Raw genomic sequence first — 21,032 nt, forward strand, 5'->3', positions numbered from 1 at the left:
AGTTGGCAGCAGGGCCGGGTTTAGGTTTGGTGAGGCCCTACGCTACTGAAGGTAATGGGGCCTTTTATATGTCCAGCTGTCCGAGGCAACAACTCAGTTCATGCTCAAAACCAAACTGTGGTTTTGGGGTTAATCCACTTGCCTACACATGGGTCACACTGAATGTCTTTGGCGGAAAAGCAACTTGCCCATGGCCATCTAGGAGATCTGCGCTCTCCCATTTTTTACAAAAATGGCTAGGTTTAGCCACAGCCAGCCCCAGTTTAGATTAGGGACGGAGACTGTGAAAGGGGAATAGCTCCTTCTCATTCCTATGTACCGCTTCCCCAGTTACCAGGAAATGCTTTTTGCCACGTGAAAAAACAAAACTGTAACTTTATGGCTAAGCAGCATCTTGAACACAGGTATAAGGTCCATATATTGTCCATTACAACACGCTGTCATTGCTGTGATTTTTAGAGCTAAGCTTCCTTTCCTTTCTGCCTTTTAGTGTCTGGTCCACTTGGCCATAAAACAAGTGATCAAGGCTTCGCTCTCCATCTGCTATGTTCCTTCCACAAGCTGATGTGTTGTAAATCTGTATCCACTTCTTCAACCTTGAGGCTCCTCAAAAATGCACTTCCTCAAAGTGCTTCAGCTCAATGCTGGTTGTAGCCAAGATCTGGTATAGAATCAAACTCACTACCTTGGAGCAAATATCATAGACATTTTTAGAATTCAGAAAATACTGAAAATCTCTTTCCCCCTGCCCTGTATATTACACTGACTCCTTGTCCAAATCCTATCCCCCTCTGTGCATTAGTTCTCATTGACCGTTGATGCCTATGAATGTTCCCAAGTGCTGGGAACGTAGGTTAACTTGGTGTGTGTTCTTTTTAATCTCTCCTTGCTCTGCTGTTGCCTCATTTTCTGGCCTACAAGCTTTCATACTTTTTCTGGTTGCCTCTGTCTGTCTCTCAATCCAGTACCCCCCTTCGCTTCCCCTAGGGATGAGCTGACTTCTGCCACTGTTTCCTCCTTTGCTATAGTGCAAATACTACCCAAAACTTGGTACCGGTAAGGCTTGATCTCCCTGAAATCAGGGGTATTTTAGGATCGGATTTCTGCCACAGTGGTAAGATTTGTTCTGTGCCATGGTGATGGTTGTTTTCCAGCACTTAGGGTGCTTTTTCCATGGCTGTTACTAAGGTTACTTCTGCCGCATTCTGGAAGGAAAAATCCAACAGGTTTGGCGTAGGTGTTAAAGCATGTTAAGTGTGAGTTGTTGTGTTTACGATTCAAAGAAGATATACCAGGGGTGAAATTTTAGGCAGGGAAGAAGACTGGTTGGTGCCCTTCATTGTGTTTTGTGTCTGCATGTGATCAATACACAAGACGTAACCGGCTGTACTTTTGAATAAATAAGGTATAATATTCATTGTGTCAAACTATAGATTTCAATGGAAGTCTCATAAAGTTCAACAAGAAAAGCAGAAGACCCAGTGGATCAGTTCATTCTCTAGTCAGTTCATGCATAAGGTCCATACATGTATAAGTATCTATTCCACCTGTCTGTTCATAGAGTCCAATAATCCACATGAAGTGTTGTTACAGTTCCACAAGGATTTCCAGAATATTAGCCTTATTTCGCCATCCTAGGCTTCATCATTATAACAGGCTCTAGGTAATGCGAATAAACTATTATCCTGTAATATTACATATGGTATATACAATTATTTAGGGTTTTTTATATTAATTTTGCTGTAAAAATGTGTGAGATTACGATATTGTATTTATTCACATTACCTGGAGCCTGTTCTACTGATGAAGCCTAGGATGGCGAAACAAGGCTAATATTCCGGTGATAAGGCCTCTTGCTTGCCTGAAGCAAGTGTTTGTTGTGTGTGTGGATGCCTTTTCCATGGCTGGAATGTACAGTGATGAGTGTTGCATCCATTGCCCCACCTACTTTTGCCTCTGGCCCCGCCTACCACTACCAGCATGTGACTCTTGGGTTGAGAGAGGTGCATGGTGACTTATTTCCAAATATATATCCAGGTATGAAGGTTTTTGTTTTCTTGTAAGATCAAGGATTGGAACATAAAGAATCAGGTGGAAAATAGCACTAGGGACATGGGTGGTGCTGTGGTCTAAACCACTGAGCCTTGGGCTTGCCGATCAGAAGGTCAGCGGTTCGAATCCCCGCAACGGGGTGAGCTCCTGTTGCTCCTGCCCACCTAGCAATTCAAAAGTGCAAGTAGATTCAGGTGCAAGTAGATAAATAGGTACCACTCCGGCGGGAAGGTAAACGGTATTTCTGTGTGCTGCTCTGGTTTGCCAGAAGTGGCTTAGTCATGTTGGCCACATGACCCAGAAGCTGTCTGCAGACAAACGCCGGATCCCTCGGCCTATAGAGCGAGATGAGTGCCGCAACCCCAGAGTCATCCGCGACTGGACCTAATGGTCAGGGGTACCTTTACCTTTACCTTTATGGCAGATCAGCAAGCCAGTTTGCAAAATATTTTCTCCTTTTCTTCACTTGAAGTATCACCATTTTAGTGAATATCAATCCCATTTTCAGCAACCTGATAAAAATGTTGTAAGGTGCTTTTGTCTTTTCTTTTCACCTCAGAGAACAGGAGTATTTCATTACTTTCTCTTATTTTCAGGGACTTGGCGTTAGCGCTGTCCTGATTATTGTCTTCTGGCAAGATACTTGGAGGTGCTTTTAACGAGTGTTCAAGTGTGTCAACATACCCTAGAGTTCTCCAGTCTTCACCTCTGTCCCCTGGGTTTTGAGAAATCGCTAATTGGACTGTGTGTGTAAATGCCTCTTGAGTGAATATGTATTTGTAGGCACACAAGATACCTGTGTGTTGATTCCCCTTCACAACAACATCCTATCAAGGCAATAATACCCTATTGAATTCAGGAGTGGTAGCTGTACTATAAATCCAGCCACTTGTGTTGTGGGAACGTAACCCCCACGTAAGTTAGGAGTCACCTGTACAAGTAGGACCTGCAACAAAAATGTGGCAAAGTAGAGGAGTCCTCTTGCTTAGGGTTCTATTCACCCCCTTTCCCAGGATACTCCATTCCAACCACCCCCACTCCCCAACAATTTGCATTCTGTGCCCAGTGAACTGTCTCAACCTCGTTGGGTCAGGTTGGTTTTTTTTGGGGGGGGTGAAATATACTCGGAGACACGTAGTGATTTCACGCTCTTTATTTCAGCTCGTAACAGTGAATGAATTTCCCCCAAAACCTTAGGCTTTATATACATTATTTGCACAATGGGTCCCGTGTGATTGGCTGGCTCTGCTTCCCTCCTGGAGCCTGATTGGGCTGCTCCTGCAGGCCAATCAGTTGTTGCATTCTAGGATCCTACCAACCTAATAGGCTGATTAACTTCCTCCTGGGTTCTGATTGGGCTACTCCTGCAGGCCAATCAGATAGTTGCATTCTAGGATCCTACCTGCCTATTGTTCTAGGATCCAAGCTCAGTACATAACAGTGGGGTCTCTACCTTTCCTTTTCCCCATTTCTTTGCACTTCTGCAAACCTTTAGGAAAACACTATCGGTTCTGTGTGTCTTACAGTTGCAGGCTCTACAGTTTTCACACTCAGTCCCCCAAAGTCTGGAGGTACCACCTTAGAGAGACAAAGACTTCAGTCTACAGTCATAAAAGCTCCATTTGTTTTATTTGTGGATGCATGCAGCCTCCATTACGCTCATAATATTGGTTTTAGGACTATGTGATCAGACTATATTAGTCTCATTGTTGGACTAACCCACTGTAGTCTACTCTGCTTGATGATAGCTCTCCAGGGTCTCAGGTAAAAAGTAAAGGGACCCCTGACCATTTGGTCCAGTTGTGACTGACTCTGGGGTTGCGGTGCTCATCTTGCTTTATTGGCCGAGGGAGCCGACATACAGCTTCCAGGTCATGTGGCCAGCATGACTAAGCCGCTTCTGGCGAACCAGAGCAGTGCACGGAAATGCCGTTTACCTTCCTGCCGGAGCGGTACCTATTTATCTACTTGCACCGGTGTGCTTTTGAACTGCTAGGTTGGCAGGAGCAGGGACCGAGCAACGGGAACTCACCCCGTCGCGGGGATTCAAACCGCCGACCTTCTGATCAGCAAGTCCTAGGCTCTGTGGTTTAACCCACAGCGCCACCCGCGTCCCTAGGGTCTCAGGAACAGATCATATTTTCCATTGTCTGCCTGCCTGGCCCTGTTAACTGGGGGTACCAGGGTCTGAACTTGAGACTGTTTTGCCTAATTGAGCTAAGATCCCACTGGTCATTGTAAGAGAACAAGGGAGGTGTTCATGGTGAGCTCCTCTTTTTTTGAAAAAGAGCACTGATTTGGGTACCTCTTGGGTTTACATTGCGCTCCTATGTTTAAGAGGCTTTTGACAGCAACGGTGCCATAAAAATATTAAAGCTTCCTTCATACATGGATTTACATGTTGCCAGCGCCACTTTAGTGTTGTTGTTTTCTTCTACTGACAATCCTTTGGGGCGCATTCAAAATGAATTCACAGCAAACACTACCAGGTTTTTTGCTAGTAATAACCAGTGCTTTGACTGGGTCCTCTCATGTTAAGCAGCCTGGCACGTCTGCAAACTGACACATTTGAATGACAGGTAGTGTAAATGCAAACATGCCTGCAGCTCCTGGCCTTTTTCCATATTCCAGGCCAGTTTTTCTTTGGCTTTTACCTCCCCAGAAAAAACACAGTGGAAACTCGCCAGAGCACAAAGCGGCTTTTCATGCGCTTTCCCCTTTCGCCTTCTGCCCACCTCATGTCTCCAGTGCAAGGAGCAGCGAGAGCACAAATGAGTTTATTTTCAGGGGTGCCTCTAGATTACAGCTCTTTAAAGGGACATCCTTCCCCCCAAATTTATTTCTTTTTCTTCTGCTCCAGCCTCTGGCCTTGAATAGTGTCAGTGGAGGTTTTCAGCACCTAGCATTACAGTGGTACCTCGGGTTACATACGCTTCAGGTTACAGACTTCGCTAACCCAGAAATAGTATCTCGGGTTAAGAACTTTGCTTCAGGATGAGAACAGAAATCGTGCTCCGGCGGTGCAGCAACAGGAGGAGGCCCCATTAGCTAAAGTGGTGCTTCAGGTTAAGAACAGTTTCTGGTTAAGTACGGACCTCCGGAACGAATTAAGTACTTAACCTGAGGTACCACTGTATTTGTTCAACTTACAGTGTTAGATGTGAACAGATGCAGGCAATTCATATAGGATGGGCTTGCAGTTACCAGGGTTCAACAGCAAGGTATACAGTAGACCCTCGGGTTACGTTACTCTCGAGTAACGTAAACTTCGGCTTGTGAAAGCGGCAAACCCAGGTTTTGGAACGGACTTCCAGAAGGTATTAAGTTTGAGAAACAATGTACCATTGTATCAAATCCAGTTGAATGTCCCTGTTTTCATTGGAGAAATTTTGGAAGGTATTGTCATACACAGAGAGAGTTAATTGTGTCCAAGCCTGCTGAAGCACGCTCAACTTTGTGTTCAATTGCGACCTTCAGTTTTGTCACATCTACCAAATATTTGGCACTAAGGTGTGCTTTTATACTGTGACCTCAAACTATCCCTCCTGGAATGAGTTGGAACGAAACCTTACTAGCTTCTGAGAAGTTTTAATAAGCATCCTTGACACTGGAGATGTTGCTACGTGCCTGGTTGCTAACAGGTCTATTTTAGAGTGACTAATTAAAAATGGTTATTAGCAAAATAAACAGGCCTCGAAATAGGAGTCGTTATCAGATGGTTCTACCTCATGTTTTCTCTGTGTGCGTAAGTGACAATGAAATGTGTTTTCTAAAAAAGCCTTACTTAGCGCAGTTTTGTAGAAAGCCTCCCCCAAAGGACATGATAGTTGAAATAAAAGTTTTTGCTGCTTTTATTTTCTCCAGAGAAGTCACAATCTGTTAATTTTTATATTAACAGCCAACTTGAATTGCTGTTATATATCTCACAGTGTTTTTTACAGATATTAGGAGGCGTTTTTAATTCATTGTTTATTAATTTACAAAGATTTTGTGGGGGGGCAGGGGGGAGAAGGAATAGGTTTTTGGGTGAAAGGACAGCAAGCTCAGTTCTAGTACAGTGGTACCTCAGGTTACGGACACTTCAGGTTACAGACACTTCAGCTTACAGACTCCGCTCACCCAGAAATACTACCTCGGGTTAAGAACTTTGCTTCAGGATGAGAACAGAAATCGTGTGGCGGCGGCGCAACAGCGGCGGGAGGCCCCATTAACTAAAGTGGTACTTCAGTTTAAGGTTAAGAACGAACCTCCAGAACGAATTAAGTTCTTAACCTGAGGTACCACTGTACTGAAAACAAATTCCTGGGCTAAGGTACACTTACCGTATTTTTCGCTCTATAGGACGCACCGGACCATAGGACGCACCTTGTTTTAGAGGGGGAGAGCAAGGAAAAAAAACTCCCCCTCTCTGTGCAGTGCCCCTTCAGCGAAGCGGCAGGCGAAACGGAGCCCCTTCCATTTCTCCTCCGCTTGGCTGAAAGGGTGCTGCGCAGCTCTCCCTCTCTGCTGAAGCCAGGAGAGTCTTGCTCTCCTGGCTTCAGCGAAAAGAACCTGAAGCCTGTGGAGCGCAACGGGAACTCGCAATGTGCTCCGCAGACTTCAGGCGGCTATTCCTGAAGCCTGGAGAGTGAGAGGGGTCGGTGCGTACCTACCCCTCTCGCTCTCCAGGCTTCAGCGAAGGCAATGCGAAGCCTTCAGAGCGCGGAGGGAGAAGCCTGCATTCGCTCCATAGGACGCACACACATTTCCCCTTAATTTTTGGAGGAAAAAAGTGCGTCCTATAGAGCGAAAAATACGGTAATTCTGTTTTGTTCTTTGCCCCTGATGGTAGACCTTGAGGTTCTAAGGGGAAGAAACCAAAGTAGACCTCATAAGGTTTGATTCTGCTTACTTCTGCAATAAGGTATCTGCTCTTGGCAACCTCCCACCACACAACTGTAGTTATCAGCTTTCCACTTCTCCCTCCCTTCAATCTGGCTCCTAGAAAGTCTTGCTGGCTTAAAAGTTTTTTCATGCCTGATGCACCAGACACTTCCAATAAAATGTTTATAGACCCTCCAAGTATCCCTATTTTCCAGAGACAGTCCCAGATTTACAGAAGCTGTCCCGGTTTCTGATTTGATCTCAGAATGCCCCACTTTCCCTTAGGACGTCCCTATTTTCATTGGAAAAAAGTTGGAGGGTATGTGTTTCTGTAAAACCATCTCAGTAACCTCGTACAATTGGCCTACTTTTATGTTGTGGTTTCTTCACTTAGTCTGGAAGTTAACCATCTTGCAAGGAGGGGATACTGTGTTAAACGACTGGTTTTTCAAAGTTTGTCTGATGGTCTCATATTATGAGCAGCCACTCACAGGACTGGGCAAGACCTATCACTAGTACAGCAACAAGATGTTGCGTAAGTTTTAAAAGTGCAGCCTGTCAATCGGTGCCATCATCATCATCATCATCATAAATTTTATTTATACCCCGCCCTTCGCAGCCAAGACCGGGCTCAGGGCAGCTAACACCAGATATAAAAATAATTGATTAAAATACAACTTAAAAACAAGATTAAAATACAACATTAAAATGCAGCCTCATTTCAGTAGAAACTCAAATCAAAAACTTTTGGGGGATGAAAACATCAAAAACGTCATAGACTCAATGGGTCAAAATTTGCATTATAGAAACTTGAATTCAGAGTCTGTAATGGCCCGTGTTTACACCACACAGACACAGAAAGGAGAATTAGAGGACTCTTCGCTACTGGAAGGAATTTTTTTATTTTATCTTCTCTGACAGAAAGCTTTGAGTAAGATTTTAGTGCTCAGCGGGTGAATAAAAACGTGTTCTTCCCCATGCCATTTTGCTTACTTCAGTATTTCTGACTCCAAACTCCCACTTTTGTTGCTTTTGTTGACTTATCTTCTGGGGGGGAACTCATAGATAAGAACTTGTCTTTCTGGTACTTGTTTGGTAAATTTTGAAACTTAAGGTACAGTCATTCCTCTTATCAGATCTGAAGTTGTAGGGAGTAAAAGCACTAGGTCAAAAGTGGACATTGTGCTTGCCTGGAGCATGTGGAACTTTTAACTGCAGGCCTGTCTGTTAGCTTTGTACTGTGTTACAAGTGCTTACATCTGCTTTTCCTATTTAGCATACTATATTATTTTACTTGGGACTCCAGGTGTGATTTTGTACCATACCCACTTACCTGGGAATAAGTCACGTTGAATTCAGTGGGGCTGAATTCCACTCTTTGATATGACAGTCCTCCATTACTGTATACAGTTGTACCTCAGGTTACATACGCTTCAGGTTACATACACTTCAGGTTACAGACTCCGCTAACCCAGAAATAGTACCTCGGGTTAAGAACTTTGCTTCGGGATGAGAACAGAAATCGTGGTCTGGCGGTGCAGCGGCAGTGGGAGGCCCCATTGGCTAAAGTGGTGCTTCAGGTTAGGAACAGTTTCAGGTTAAGAACGGACCTCCAGAATGAATTAAGTACTTAACCTGAGGTACCACTGTAATTCCCAAAACTGGAAAAGACAGAGATAGTAGGGGTTTTGCCACTGCCGCCACCCTGATTTTGAAGCTCCAAGCCCAAGCTCTACTGTCTGGCAAAGGGTATATTGCAGATGAAATTTAAATTAGTTTGCTTCGTTCTAACTTGGCAAGCTTTGCTCAGCTTCTGGGCAACCTGTTTGAACCCACTCAACTGTCCGAGGCAAAGTCAAGATTACAGTTTTCAAAGTGAGATGGAGTTCAGCATCAGGCGTGCCGACTGAGGCTGCTAGCAGACTTAATGGAAAAGGGCTGTTACCCTCTTCTCCCTATCACATCCACCATCAAGGTTTTATATTCCTCCAATCCTAAAGGCTCTCTTTCCCTCTTTCCCAGGGTCCTGAAATTCAAGACGGTGGCTATTTGGACAGTGAAAGTGCGTACAGTGAATCGGATCTCTTTCCTGATGAAGACAACATGACCTTGGCTCAGCAGGAAGTCCACCATGAGTCCGACATGGACAGTGCCATTGAAAGCGCCCACAGCTCAGAGGCGTCGGATGTGTGTCGGAGTGAGGAGAAGGATGGCATGCTGGGTGGACTCTTCCTGCCTGGAGATAAGTGAGTAGAAAGCTCTACATCGCCTTTCCTATACAGTCATACCTCGGGTTGAATGTGCTTCGGGATGAGCACGTTCGAGTTGTGCTCCGCGGAAACCCGGAAGTAACAGAGCGCATTACTCCCGGGTTTTGCCACTTGCGCATGCGCAGAAGCGGCGAAAAGCGACGCGTGCGTGCACAGATGTGCCATCGCTGGTTACGTTTGCTTCTAGATGTGAACGGGGCTCCGGAACGGATCCCGTTCACATCTAGAGGTACCACTGCATATACATCGACAAGATGTACAGAACAAAAGTCACTGGGTAGCGTAAAATGGGTGAATCGATGAGAGAAATAGCGGCTCTTGTGGAATAATTTCTCTACAAGATTATTTTTATTACGTGTTTCAAAAATACACAAATACAATGAAAGAGTCGTAGAAAAGGAGTGAAAACTATCCCGTGGAATAATTGCGTGTTGTCCAAAACCTGGGGGTGGAGTTCTGCCCTTCCCCTTCCCCTTTTCCTTCCCCACGTACGGCCCCAAACTGGATTTCCCCATAAACCTTAGGGTGGCGGTCTGAACACTTCTCTGCTCCATTCACCCCTGTTTTCTCAAAGTGGGCAATGGGTGTGACCTAAAGGCAGCATTTGGCCTTGAATACGGAAGGCGTCCCATTCGAATTGCCTCTTTGCATGTGTTCTGATGTTCCTTTTCTCACCCTGAGGTCCAGCCCCCTCAACCCTTCCGCGGCATCTGACCTCTCCACCTATTCCACTGCCTCCTTGATCAGTAACGAAGAACAGTTTGAAGACTACGGAGAAGGTGACGATGTGGACTACACTCCCAGCAGCCCTTGCCCCGACGATGAAAGCCGAACAAATGCCTACTCGGACCTTGGCTCATCTGTTTCTTCCAGGTTGGTAATCTGTGTCACTTAAACCGTATCCTTCCCTTCGCCCCCTGCTTCCTTCCTGGGGGGTGCAGAAACTGCCTACTTAATATATTCCAGAGACATTCCCCCCCCGCCCAGTTACTTCCTTTTTCACAAGTATAAAATCCAGCTTTTGCCTCTGCTTTCTCCTTTGTTTGTTTTTTTTGCTTCGGAGAGAACCTTGCAACTATCTTTTCCAAACCCTAAGACAAATTTATGAGTCATGACACGCCATGTAATCTCAAATTTACAAAGGTTTTCTTGTGTGTGTTTTTTTAATCACACTTTTTTTTTATTAAGTTTTCAACACATACATTTCAATACACAGTAAAACATTTTTTTCTTTGCGATTTTTGTCTACCATATTTTTTGCTCTATAAGACGCACCAGACCACAAGACACACCTAGTTTTTGGAGGAGGAAAACAAGAAAAAAAATATTCTGAATCTCAGAAGCCATAACAGCAAGAGGGATCGCTGCGCAGTGAAAGCAACAATCCCTCTTTCTGTTCTGGCTTCTGGGATAGTTGCGCAGCCTGCATTTGCTCCATAAGATGCACACACATTTCCCCTTACTTTTTAGGAGGGAAAAAGTGAGTCTTATAGAGCAAAAAATACGGTACTTCCCACCTCCTTTTCCATTGTGTGTTCTGTCTCTGCTGCACCTTGTCTTCTATATCTTATATCTTAACAACATTACTAGAATCTTTTAAGTTCTTCTGTTGCTCATAGTTTAAATCCTGCTCACAGATCCATCATATACTGTAATAATGTTTCTTTAAATAGTCCGAAAAAGGCTTCCATTCTGCCACAAAACCTGCATCTTTAGGTTCCCTTATTTTGGTTGTTAACTGCCAGTTCTGCAGAGTCCATCACCTTACTTATCCATTCTTCTTTGGTGGGAACTTTTGCTTCCTTCCATTTTTGTGTGCATGCTGGGGGGTATTAATATCATTGTTGAAGATGCTATTGGAAAAGCATTTAAGGAGCCTGGATAGCAAAATAATTCTGTACTAGCTTTGCCATATTTCAAAAAGTGAAAATCCAGACACAAAAGTTCTTGACCTTTTTTGGCAAAGTTGTTGAGTTTTTGTTTTGGGTTTTGGGGGGTAAAGTTGTTGAGTTTGTTATTGTTGTTTTCAAATTTATTTATTTATTTGAAGTTTTAAACATTTCCAATATGGGCTGCCATACACCTGGGTTTTCAAAAATTCTGCCCAGACGGCAGTTTCAACAGGTTATGTCCAGGAAATTCATGATGTTTGTTTAAATATCAGAGGTGGCGCTTTATGTGAACAGGGAATCTCCAGAGCAGCTTTCCCCAAACCAGTGTTCTCTAGATGTTCTAGACTCAATTGCCATTGAACCCAGCCATTTGCTGGGAGTTAGAACAACATCTCGACGGCATTAGGATAGGGAAGGCTGCCATAGAGACCTTTAATCCACATGGCATGCATGAACCCCTGAGTTAACAACCATGCATATGATAACACATCCTAAGAGAAAAGTGGAAGTTGGTGGTGTTTCAGTAAGGCCAGAGGAACCTAGGCCAAGCCTTCTTCATACTTGCTTACATAAGTGAAGAGGAAGGAATCAATCCTATCCATCAAGACAGGCTGTCAACGTTGGCTACAGTTTAGCTAATGTTGAATTTCACCTATGGAAGTGTGGCGTTATTGGCCAAGTCCTCTTATTCCTCTTGCCGCCTTCATGTAGACCAGCGGTTCTCAACCTGTGGGTCTCCAGATGTTGTTGGACTACAACTCACATCATCCCTGAGCTCTGGCCTTGCTAGCTAGGGGTGATGGGAGTTGTAGTTCAACAACATCTGGGGACCCACAGGTTGAGAAAGGCTGGTGTAGACGTTGAAGGATCAATGAGTTGTTACCAGGGGATGGCAGATCTTACCAGATGGCAGTTGTGACCAGAGGATGGCAGGTAACTCAGCTCACTGGATCATGACTGAGCACAATCCTCTAGAAGTTTAGGTAAAGGTAAAGGGACTCCTGACCATTAGATCCAGTCGTGACCGACTCTGGGGTTGCGGCGCTCATCTTGCTTTACTGGCCGAGGGAGCTGGCGTACAGCTTCCAGGTCATGTGGCCAGCATGACTAAGCTGCTTCTGGCGAACCAGAGCAGCGCACGGAAACACCGTTTACCTTCCCGCCAGAGCGGTACCTATTTATCTACTTGCACTTTGACGTGCTTTCGAGCTGCTAGGTTGGCAGGAGCTGGGACCAAGCAACCGGAGCTCACCCCGTAGCGGGGATTCAAACCGCCGACCTTCTAATCGGCAAGCCCTGGGCTCTGTGGTTTAACCCACAGCACCACCTGCGTCCCCTTCTAGAAGTCTACTGTGAAGCAAAGGAGTAAGTTCAATGGCCTTCCTTCCAGGTGAATGGGTATAGGATTGTAGCCTTAATTGACTGAACCATGTACTATATATCCATAATATTTCTTGGTCAACAGTCAAGAGAAGGAGAAGGATTGGAATGTGTGTAGATCAAGGTTTCCCAAACTTGGGTCTCCAGCTGTTTTTGGACTACAGTTCCCATCATTCCAGACCACTGGCCCTGCTAGCTAGGGAAGATGGGAGTTGTACTCCCAACAGCAGCTGGAGATCCAAGTTTGCAAAACCCTGGTATAAATCAAATATATCTGCACTGACTCCTACTGTAAAATCTCGCAGATTTGGGGGTCATACTAGGAACAGGGCAATTTAGGCAACAACCTCCTGGGGTTAACACCCTGTTGCAGATGTTGTGGTAAGAGCAACACTGGTGTCATCATTCAAGAAGGGTGGATTTGATTTATGGCTGGTCCGCACAGGACCCGTTTTAACACCTCTTTGCCTTTCTGCCAACAGTGCTGGCCAGACGCCAAGAAAAATGAGGCATATTTACAATAGCGAGCTGCTGGATGTCTACTGCACACAGTGCTGTAAAAAAATCAACCTGCTGAATGACTTGGAAGCCAGGCTGAAAAACCTGAAAGCAAACAGGTGAATAAACACAGTGGACTTGCAGGAACATTTCAAGAGGCCTCAAGCAACCCTGGGCATTGATAGTGATGTCATATTAATAACTAGTATTAAATTAAATAAAATAATTAAATTAAATTAAAAATTAGTAAAAAATGAGGAAGAATATGATTGCATTATGGTTGCGGGCTGCAATTCTGTGCACACTGAATAGGTTAGTCGGGCTTGCTTCTGAGTAGACCTGCATAGGATTCCCTTTTAGTTGACTTTTCACTGATTGAATAAAGTTGCACATTAGTGAAACCTCAATATCTGTGTCATTGTGAAATTCTGGAAGAAGTATAGGATAAATTCTAAGGGGGAAAAAACTGGATGTACATTTCCAAAATACAAGATAAAGAACAAATCAAATAAAACCTACATACAGCAACAGTGTTTTGTGTTGTGTATGGACCTATTAGGTCCATAAATTACCATATAGCATATATTCAACACAAAAAAACAACGGCAATTTGTTGTTGACAAAGGACAGCTGGGCATATAAAGGGCCCCATTACCTTCAGTGGCTTAGGGCCGCATCAAACCTAAATCTGGCCCTGACCATAATGCAGAAAACCACAGCTTTGGGTTAACCTTAACTCATCCTATGTTGTTTCTTTTTTTGTTTCTTCCAGCCCAAACAGAAAAATAACAAGTACGGCTTTTGGCAGGTAAGAATCAGCGCACATTTCTACCTGAGACTTGGCCCTTAAATACAGACTTGTTTAGACATTGGAGGCTTCTCCACTAAAGTGGCTCACAGAGCCCCCTTTCTTACTTCAAAGCAGCTGCTCTCAACCTGTGGGTCCCCAGATGTTGTTGGACTTACAACTCCCATCATCCCTGACCACTGGTCATGCTGGCTAGGAATGAAGGGAGTTGTAGTCCAACAACATCTGGGGACCCGCAGGTTGAGAAACACTACTCCAAAGGGTCAAAGCAGCTGTCCTCTTGTCTTCCCAACAGGCAACTTTTCCACAACAGCAACTTCAGCAGCAGCAACGGCAGCACAGAGGACTTGTTCAGAGACAGCATAGACTCATGCGATAACGATATCACAGAAAAGGTGAGGTGTCAATGTGGAACAGGTGGGGAACCACAACTCCCATCATTCCTGACTTCTGGCTACGCTGGTTGAGGCTGATGGGAGGTGGAGTCCAACAACATCTGGAGGGACATTGGTTCCCCACTCTGGGGATTTGCTAATGTGCCAAAGCTGCTTTTTCTTATCTGTCAGTTTATAGTCCTGAGGCTTTCCTGAAGTCTCATGCAGTGTGAGTGTGATATACGAGAGCCAGTGTGGTATAGTGGTTAAGAGTGGTAGATTCATAATCCGGGGAACCGGGTTCGCGTCTCCGCTCCTCCACATGCAGCTACTGGGTGACCTTGGGACAGTCACACTTCTTTGAAGTCTCTCAGCCCCACTCGCCTCACAGAGTGTTTGTTGTAACTTTCTCTTTCCTCCAGTCTATATTCTCTGTAAACCCTCTAGCAGTGACGGCCAAACTTGGCCCTCCAGCTGTTTGGGGACTACAATTCCCATCATCCCTGACCACTGGTCCTGTTAGCTAGGGATGATGGGAGTTGTAGTCCCAAAACAGCTGGAGGGCCAACTTTGGCCATCACTGCGTTATGGGCAGAAGCCTACATCCCTGTTCGTTTTTTGTTGTTGTTTAGTCATTTAGTTGTGTCCGACTCTTCGTGACCCCCTGGACCAGAGCACGCCAGGCACTCCTGTCTTCCACTGCCTCCCGCAGTTTGGTCAGACTCATGCTGGTAGCTTCGAGAACACTATCCAACCATCTCGTCCTCTGTCGTCCCCTTCTCCTTGTGCCCTCCATCTTTCCCAACATCAGGGTCTTTTCCAGGGAGTCTTCTCTTCTCATGAGGGGGCCAAAGTATTGGAGCCTCAGCTTCAGCATCTGTCCTTCCAGTGAGCACTCAGGACTGATTTCCTTCAGAATGGATAGGTTTGGTCTTCTTGCAGTCCATGGGACTCTCAAGAGCACCATAATTCATATTATACATAATTATACATAATTCGTTTTTATAGGTTACTTATTTAGAGAAAAAGGTGACGGAACTGGAAAATGACAGCATGACAAACGGTGACCTGAAGAGCAAATTGAAACAGGAGAACACACACCTGGTTCACAGGTAATCTAGTATACTGCCTACTGTTTTGTTTCTGCAGCCTCCACAAAGCCATATTGAGAACCTTAGGCAGAGCAAGGACTCCAGCAACACTGGAAGTGATAATGATCACTTGGACCTGCTGGCTGTCTGCTTTCAAAAGGATTTCCCTCAAAACAGAGATGTTTAGAATATTTGCAAGAGCTGTGATTTGAGGGTGGGCGGGAAAGTCTCTTTAAAAAAAGGAGTTTCTTTGGCCTAAGATTCAGGGTCAGACCAGATGCGATACTCAATGTATTATTAGCAACTGTCTTTTTATTAAATTTTTATGTATTTATTTTCATTTTAATATATTTTTAATCATTTGTTGGAAGCCGCCCAGAATGGCTGGGGAAACCCAGGCAGGTGGGCAGGGTATAAACAATAAATTATTATTATTAAATTATTATTTTAATAGAATAAGAGACCAGCACAATGCACAATTTATGGAAGAGTGGAAGCCTATTTTTCATTATTTGAGAAAATATAACAACCAAATGAAATCGCAGGCAGGATTTACTTCTGTTTGCTGTTTTGTTTTGGTTTGGTTTTCTGCAAAAAAAAATTTGAATGATTTTCCAAATTTTATCCCAATTATACAAATTATTTCTAAATTAATAAAATTTTGTTTAAGTGACTTTCCACACACCGTTCTTGATGTGTCCTTAACATCTGGTGACACTGCGTTTACAAATTCTGATTTACTCCTAGTTACATTCCGTTTTGCAAAATTATCCCTTAGTCAACAGCAGTACTCTTAACTTATTTATTTGTTTTTATCCTGTATTTTATCCTGTGATCTTACGACGAAGGGCGGTATATAAATCAAATAAATAAATTGGCGACCTTTTTCTTTTTTTGCTTAAGAGTTCACGAACTCGAAGAACTCTTGAAAGACCAAGAGACGTCAGCTGAGCAGACTCTGGAAGAAGAGATAAAGAGGCACAGAGAAGCATATAGCAAGTACGAGAAAGAGAAGAGCACGGAAATTGAATTGCTGAACACAAGGTAATATTCACTGTTACCCTGCTGGCTTTCCTCAGTCATGCTTGCCTCTACGAACGGCTTCGTTTCCAAGTTGCAACAGGGATGACTATCTAGGGAACAAAATGTGAACATGTGAACATAAGCCCCAAGACGAGCAGTCTTCTGAAATGTGGACTATCAAGGTTTCTTTACATGCAGGGACGCGGGTGGCGCTGCGGTCTAAACCACCGAGCCTCTTGGGCCTGCCAATCAGAAGGTTGGCCGTTCGAATCCACACGGCGGGGTGAGCTCCCGTTGCTCTGTCCCTGCTCCTGTCAACCTTGCAGTTTGAAAGCACACCAGTGCAAGTAGATAAATAGGTACCACTGTGGCGGGAAGGTGATCAGTGTTTCCATGCGCTCTGGTTTCTGTCATGGTGTTTCGTTGCACCAGAAGCAGTTTAGTCATGCTGGCCACATGACCCGGAAAGCTGTCTGTGGACAAATGCCGGCTCCCTCGGCCTGAAAGCGAGATGAGCGCCACAACCCCACAGTTGTCTTTGACTGGACTTAACTGAAGAAGAAGAGTTTGGATTTGATATCCTGCTTTATCGCTACCTGAAGGAATCTCAAAGCGGCTAACATTCTCCTTTCCCTTCCTACCCCACAACAAACACTCTGTGAGGTGAGTGGGGCTGAAAGATTTCAGAGAAGTGTGACTAGCCCAAGGTCACCCAGCAGCTGCAGGTGGAGGAGCAGAGATGCGAACCCAGTTCACCAGATTACGAGTCCACCACTCTTAACCACTACACCACACTAGTCGCCTTTGACTGGACTTAACCATCCAGGGTCCTTTAACTTTACCTTTTACATGCAGGGAGAAATTCTGTATTTAGGCATTTAAAATCCCATGCCAAGGAAAACTGTATATGCAACCGCATGAAACTTCCCAGAAGCTGCTGTTAATGTAAGATGCTTCTCTGTGGTTGCTGTCTGGAACTATGCATCATTGACCTATGCATTCCAAGACATATTTCTCACCTATAAGGGCTAGAAACTTGTACGCTTTTTCAAAAATAAATCTCTGGATGGTGAATTCTCAATACCACACTTGGCTCTTCCTCCGTGCTCCTGCAAAATTGCTGCATCCACACAGCCCTAATTAGGCATCTGCAGCAAACTGTTTTATTTCCCTAGGCTTTTAATGAACGTTGGCATTGCTCTTTTGTTCCTGCTTTTATGCTCTTCACTGGGGTATTCTGGCTTGGATTTGTTTTTGGTAATACACTCTTGTCAGGGAACTGCCATCGGAGGAACAGGTGGGGAAAGGGCTCACGGAGGCTGGGAGGGACTCAGCAGCGGAAGCAGGGACCAGCAGGGGGAGAGGTGAGTCTCTGGAGGAAAGTCTCACGGAGGCTGAGAGAGACTCAGCAGCAAAAGCAGGAACTAGCAGGGTGAGAGGTGGATCTCTGAGGGAAAGCGAGCAAGGGGGAGGGCTCAGGGACACGTCCAGCGAGAACAGTGGGGAGGTGTCTGAAGCTCCCATAGGGAGACCCATTCCTCGCCGGAAGCTGTCACGCCGTGAGTCCCGAAGACGTGTTTCCGTTAAGGAGCTTTTATGCTGGAAGCGCTTCCGAAAACAACCACTGTCAGAATCTGCAAGTGACTAGAGCAGACATGTCTGAGGAGCTCTGTCACAGACAGAGGTTTGTGGAGTTGCACAAACTCTGAGGGACTACGATTTTACGCACAAGCAGCTCATCATCCCATCACAACTCTGTTTTTAGTTTTGTTTTTATTTTAAGTCTGTTTGTTCAGGCATGTTGGAAACTCACTGGAATGGGAAAGCAGGATTTAAATCGGTTCCTAATGAATACAATAGACAAATGGCGACTCTGTTTCTTGTTATTAGTTTAGAAGGAAACAAACGTATAATAGACCAATTTTTGACGAAGTGACTCCTGAGCAAAGTGTCCTGTCTTAATTTGATATAGTGTAAAAACTGACCATGGCTGAGAATGTTATGGGTCTAAGTCACATTTGGGGCCGGGGAGGGAGGGCAAGCAGGCAGGCAGGAGAATCTTAGAACAATTTCTTGGGCCAAAGAAAATACTGGTTAGAAAAACTGGTACGGTTTTTTAAAGAAACAGCCCTGATGCTGAGCATTGTGCTCTGAAAATCAGACTCCTCAGTAGCTGATGTTTAGTTGTACTCTGCCAGTTGGCAAAAGAAGATACCGTATTTTTCGCTCTATAAGACACACCAGACCACAAGACGCACCTAGTTTTTGGAGGAGGAAAACAAGAAAAAAAAATATTCTGAATCTCAGAAGCCAGAACAGCAAGAGGGATCACTATGCAGTGAAAGCAGCAATCCCTCTTGCTGTTCTGGCTTCTGGGATAGCTGCGCAGCCTGCATTCGCTCCATAAGACGCACACACATTTCCCCTTACTTTTTAGGAGGGAAAAAGTGATTCTTATAGAGCAAAAAATACGGTACTTTTTGTGTGCAGTCATTTATTTTTCTCCTTCAATTTCAGGGTTCAGCAGCTCGAAGAGGAAAACTGTGAACTCAAAACCACCGTTTTGCGGCTGAAATCGCAAAGCGAGAAACTGGATGAGGTAATGGAGCTCTTGAATATTTTTATTATTATTATTTGCCACCTTAACTTTCAATTGCAGCAGGTCTGTCACCTCTTAAGTCCTGACAGGTCTATAGCACGAGTTTTGCCTTTATGTCATTTCATTCCTAAAGGTATTTGTAAACTGGCAGCCCCTAATATAATATCATGACGGCATACAAATCTGCCATTGGATAAAGCTCCTACAGTGGTACCTCGGGTTACATACGCTTCAGCTTACATACACTTCAGGTTACAGACTCCACTAACCCAGAAATAGTGCTTCAGGTTAAGAACTTTGCTTCAGGATGAGAACAGAAATTGTGCTCCAGCAGCGCGGCAGCAGCAGGAGGTCCTATTAGCTAAAGTGGTGATTCAGGTTAAGAACAGTTTCAGGTTAAGAATAGACCTCCGGAATGAATTAAGTTCTTAACCTGAGGTACCACTGTATTAGCTTCAGTGGATCAAGAAGCCTTCTTTTTAAGCATTTGGGAATTGGAAAACCCTGGCATCTACTGTAAATCACAAAGTAATATGCCACTACATCCCAAACTACCATATGCAAACCTCTAGGACAAATAAAAGGGGGGGGGGACAACTGAGAGCTGATAAATGCCTTTGGAAGAATTGCATGGCAGAGCCCTATGTCATGGGTAGGCAAACTAAGGCCTGGATCCGGCCCAATCGCCTTCTAATTCCGGCCCACGGACATTCTGGGAACCAGCGTGTTTTTAGATGAGTAGAATGTGTCCTTTTATTTAAACTGCATCTCTGGGTTATTTGTGGGGCCTGCCTGGTGTTCTTACATGAGTAGAATGTGTCCTTTTATTTAAAATGCATCTCTGGGTTATTTGTGGGGCATAGGAATTCGTTCATTTATTTTTTAAAAAAGATATAGTCCGGCCCCCCACAAGGTCTGAGGGACAGCGGACCGGCCCCCTGCTGAAAAAGTTTGCTGACCCCTGCCTATGTCAATAGTGCCTCTTATTTTGTTTGCTTGTTTGAATTGTTAGGCCACCCTATACCTGGAGGTCTCAGGGCGGTTCACAGAAAAGATCACAATATATAAAATCAAAATAAAAACAATAACCCAATAACCCCCCCCCTCCAAAAAAGAGCTGCATTTTAAAAGGATGCCAATCAGATCAACCAAAGGCCTGGTTAAAAAGGAACATTTTTGCCTGGTGCCTAAAGGTGTACAATGAAGGCGCCAGGAGAACTTCCCTGGGGAGAGCATTCCACAGGCGGGGGGCCACTGTTGAGAAGGCCTGTTCTCATGTTGCCACCCTCCGGACCTCACAAGGAGGAGCCACACGAAGGAGGGCCTCAGAAGTTGATCTTAGGGTCTGGGTAGGTTCATATGCAGGCATAGGCAGACTCGGCCCTCCAGATGTTTTGGGACTACAACTCCCATCATCCCTAGCTAACAGGACCAGTGGCCAAGGATGTTGGGAATTGTAGTCTCAAAACATCTGGAGGGCCGAGTTTGCCTGTGCCTGTTCATATGGAACGAGGCGGTCTCTTCAGTTGTAGGAAATTGCCTGTTTTGAATGCTCACCCGTGTTAAAAAAACACTGCCCTAGAAAAACCAACATTCTAGCATTTTCCGCAACAGTTTTCTGTACACAAGGAGGGCTTTTTGTTTTATTTGGTGTTTGTTTACATTGGGGGGGGCATTCAAAACAGTCAAGCCTTCTCCCCTCTGAAATGACACCATTCCAGGAGGCCAAAGACAAAATATTTCTCCTGAATATACAGAGTGACTCTTGGGTTGTAGGCAGCTTGTAACTTCTTTCTTCGTTTTCCTCAGGAGAGGCAGCGAATGTCAGACCGATTGGAAGACACCAGTCTGCGGCTCAAGGATGAGATGGATTTGTACAAAAGGATGATGGACAAACTGAGACAGAACAGGATGGAATTTAACAAGGAGAGGGAGGCTACTCAGGAGGTAGGTAACTATTTTTAATGGGGCAGGGCTAATATTGCCCGTGTGTAGGGGTAAATAAAGACTGGAACTTCTTAAATAGAAATTGGTTGGCATCCAATTTCTGTCTCAGGAGACAATGGAAGCGTGTGCCTTTGGGGATGAAGTCAAACTGTTGGAAGGTTACAGCAACGGCTGAGAGAGATACAGGACAGACATGTTTTGTTGCAGCTAGGGAGAGGAAGGCGTCCAGTTGTGC

At 44.7% G+C, this 21,032-nt stretch overlaps 1 protein-coding gene across 8 annotated transcripts in view; it reads left to right on the forward strand.

The window, feature by feature from the left end:
* The window catches only part of RAB11FIP4 (RAB11 family interacting protein 4), a 219,313-nt gene that overhangs the window by 190,935 nt on the left and 7,346 nt on the right, over positions 1–21,032 (forward strand). For 6 of the 8 annotated variants that reach the window (XR_014522597.1, XR_014522598.1, XM_083490042.1 and 3 more), the window contains 9 exons: positions 8,938–9,161; positions 9,867–10,058; positions 12,940–13,074; positions 13,728–13,763; positions 14,059–14,158; positions 15,146–15,249; positions 16,132–16,272; positions 18,769–18,850; positions 20,660–20,797. Coding sequence is in view for 6 of the 8 variants with exons in the window: in XM_083490042.1 (XP_083346168.1) it covers positions 8,938–9,161; positions 9,867–10,058; positions 12,940–13,074; positions 13,728–13,763; positions 14,059–14,158; positions 15,146–15,249; positions 16,132–16,272; positions 18,769–18,850; positions 20,660–20,797 (1,152 nt within the window). In the remaining 2 variants the exon portion in view is untranslated. The remainder of the gene's footprint in view (positions 1–8,937; positions 9,162–9,866; positions 10,059–12,939; positions 13,075–13,727; positions 13,764–14,058; positions 14,159–15,145; positions 15,250–16,131; positions 16,273–18,768; positions 18,851–20,659; positions 20,798–21,032) is intronic. The other 2 variants (XM_083490043.1, XM_083490047.1) reach the window with 1 other exon arrangement.

The sequence above is a fragment of the Podarcis liolepis genome (assembly GCF_965112155.1).
Source record: "Podarcis liolepis genome assembly, chromosome: 2".
Taxonomy (NCBI): Eukaryota; Metazoa; Chordata; class Lepidosauria; order Squamata; family Lacertidae; genus Podarcis; species Podarcis liolepis.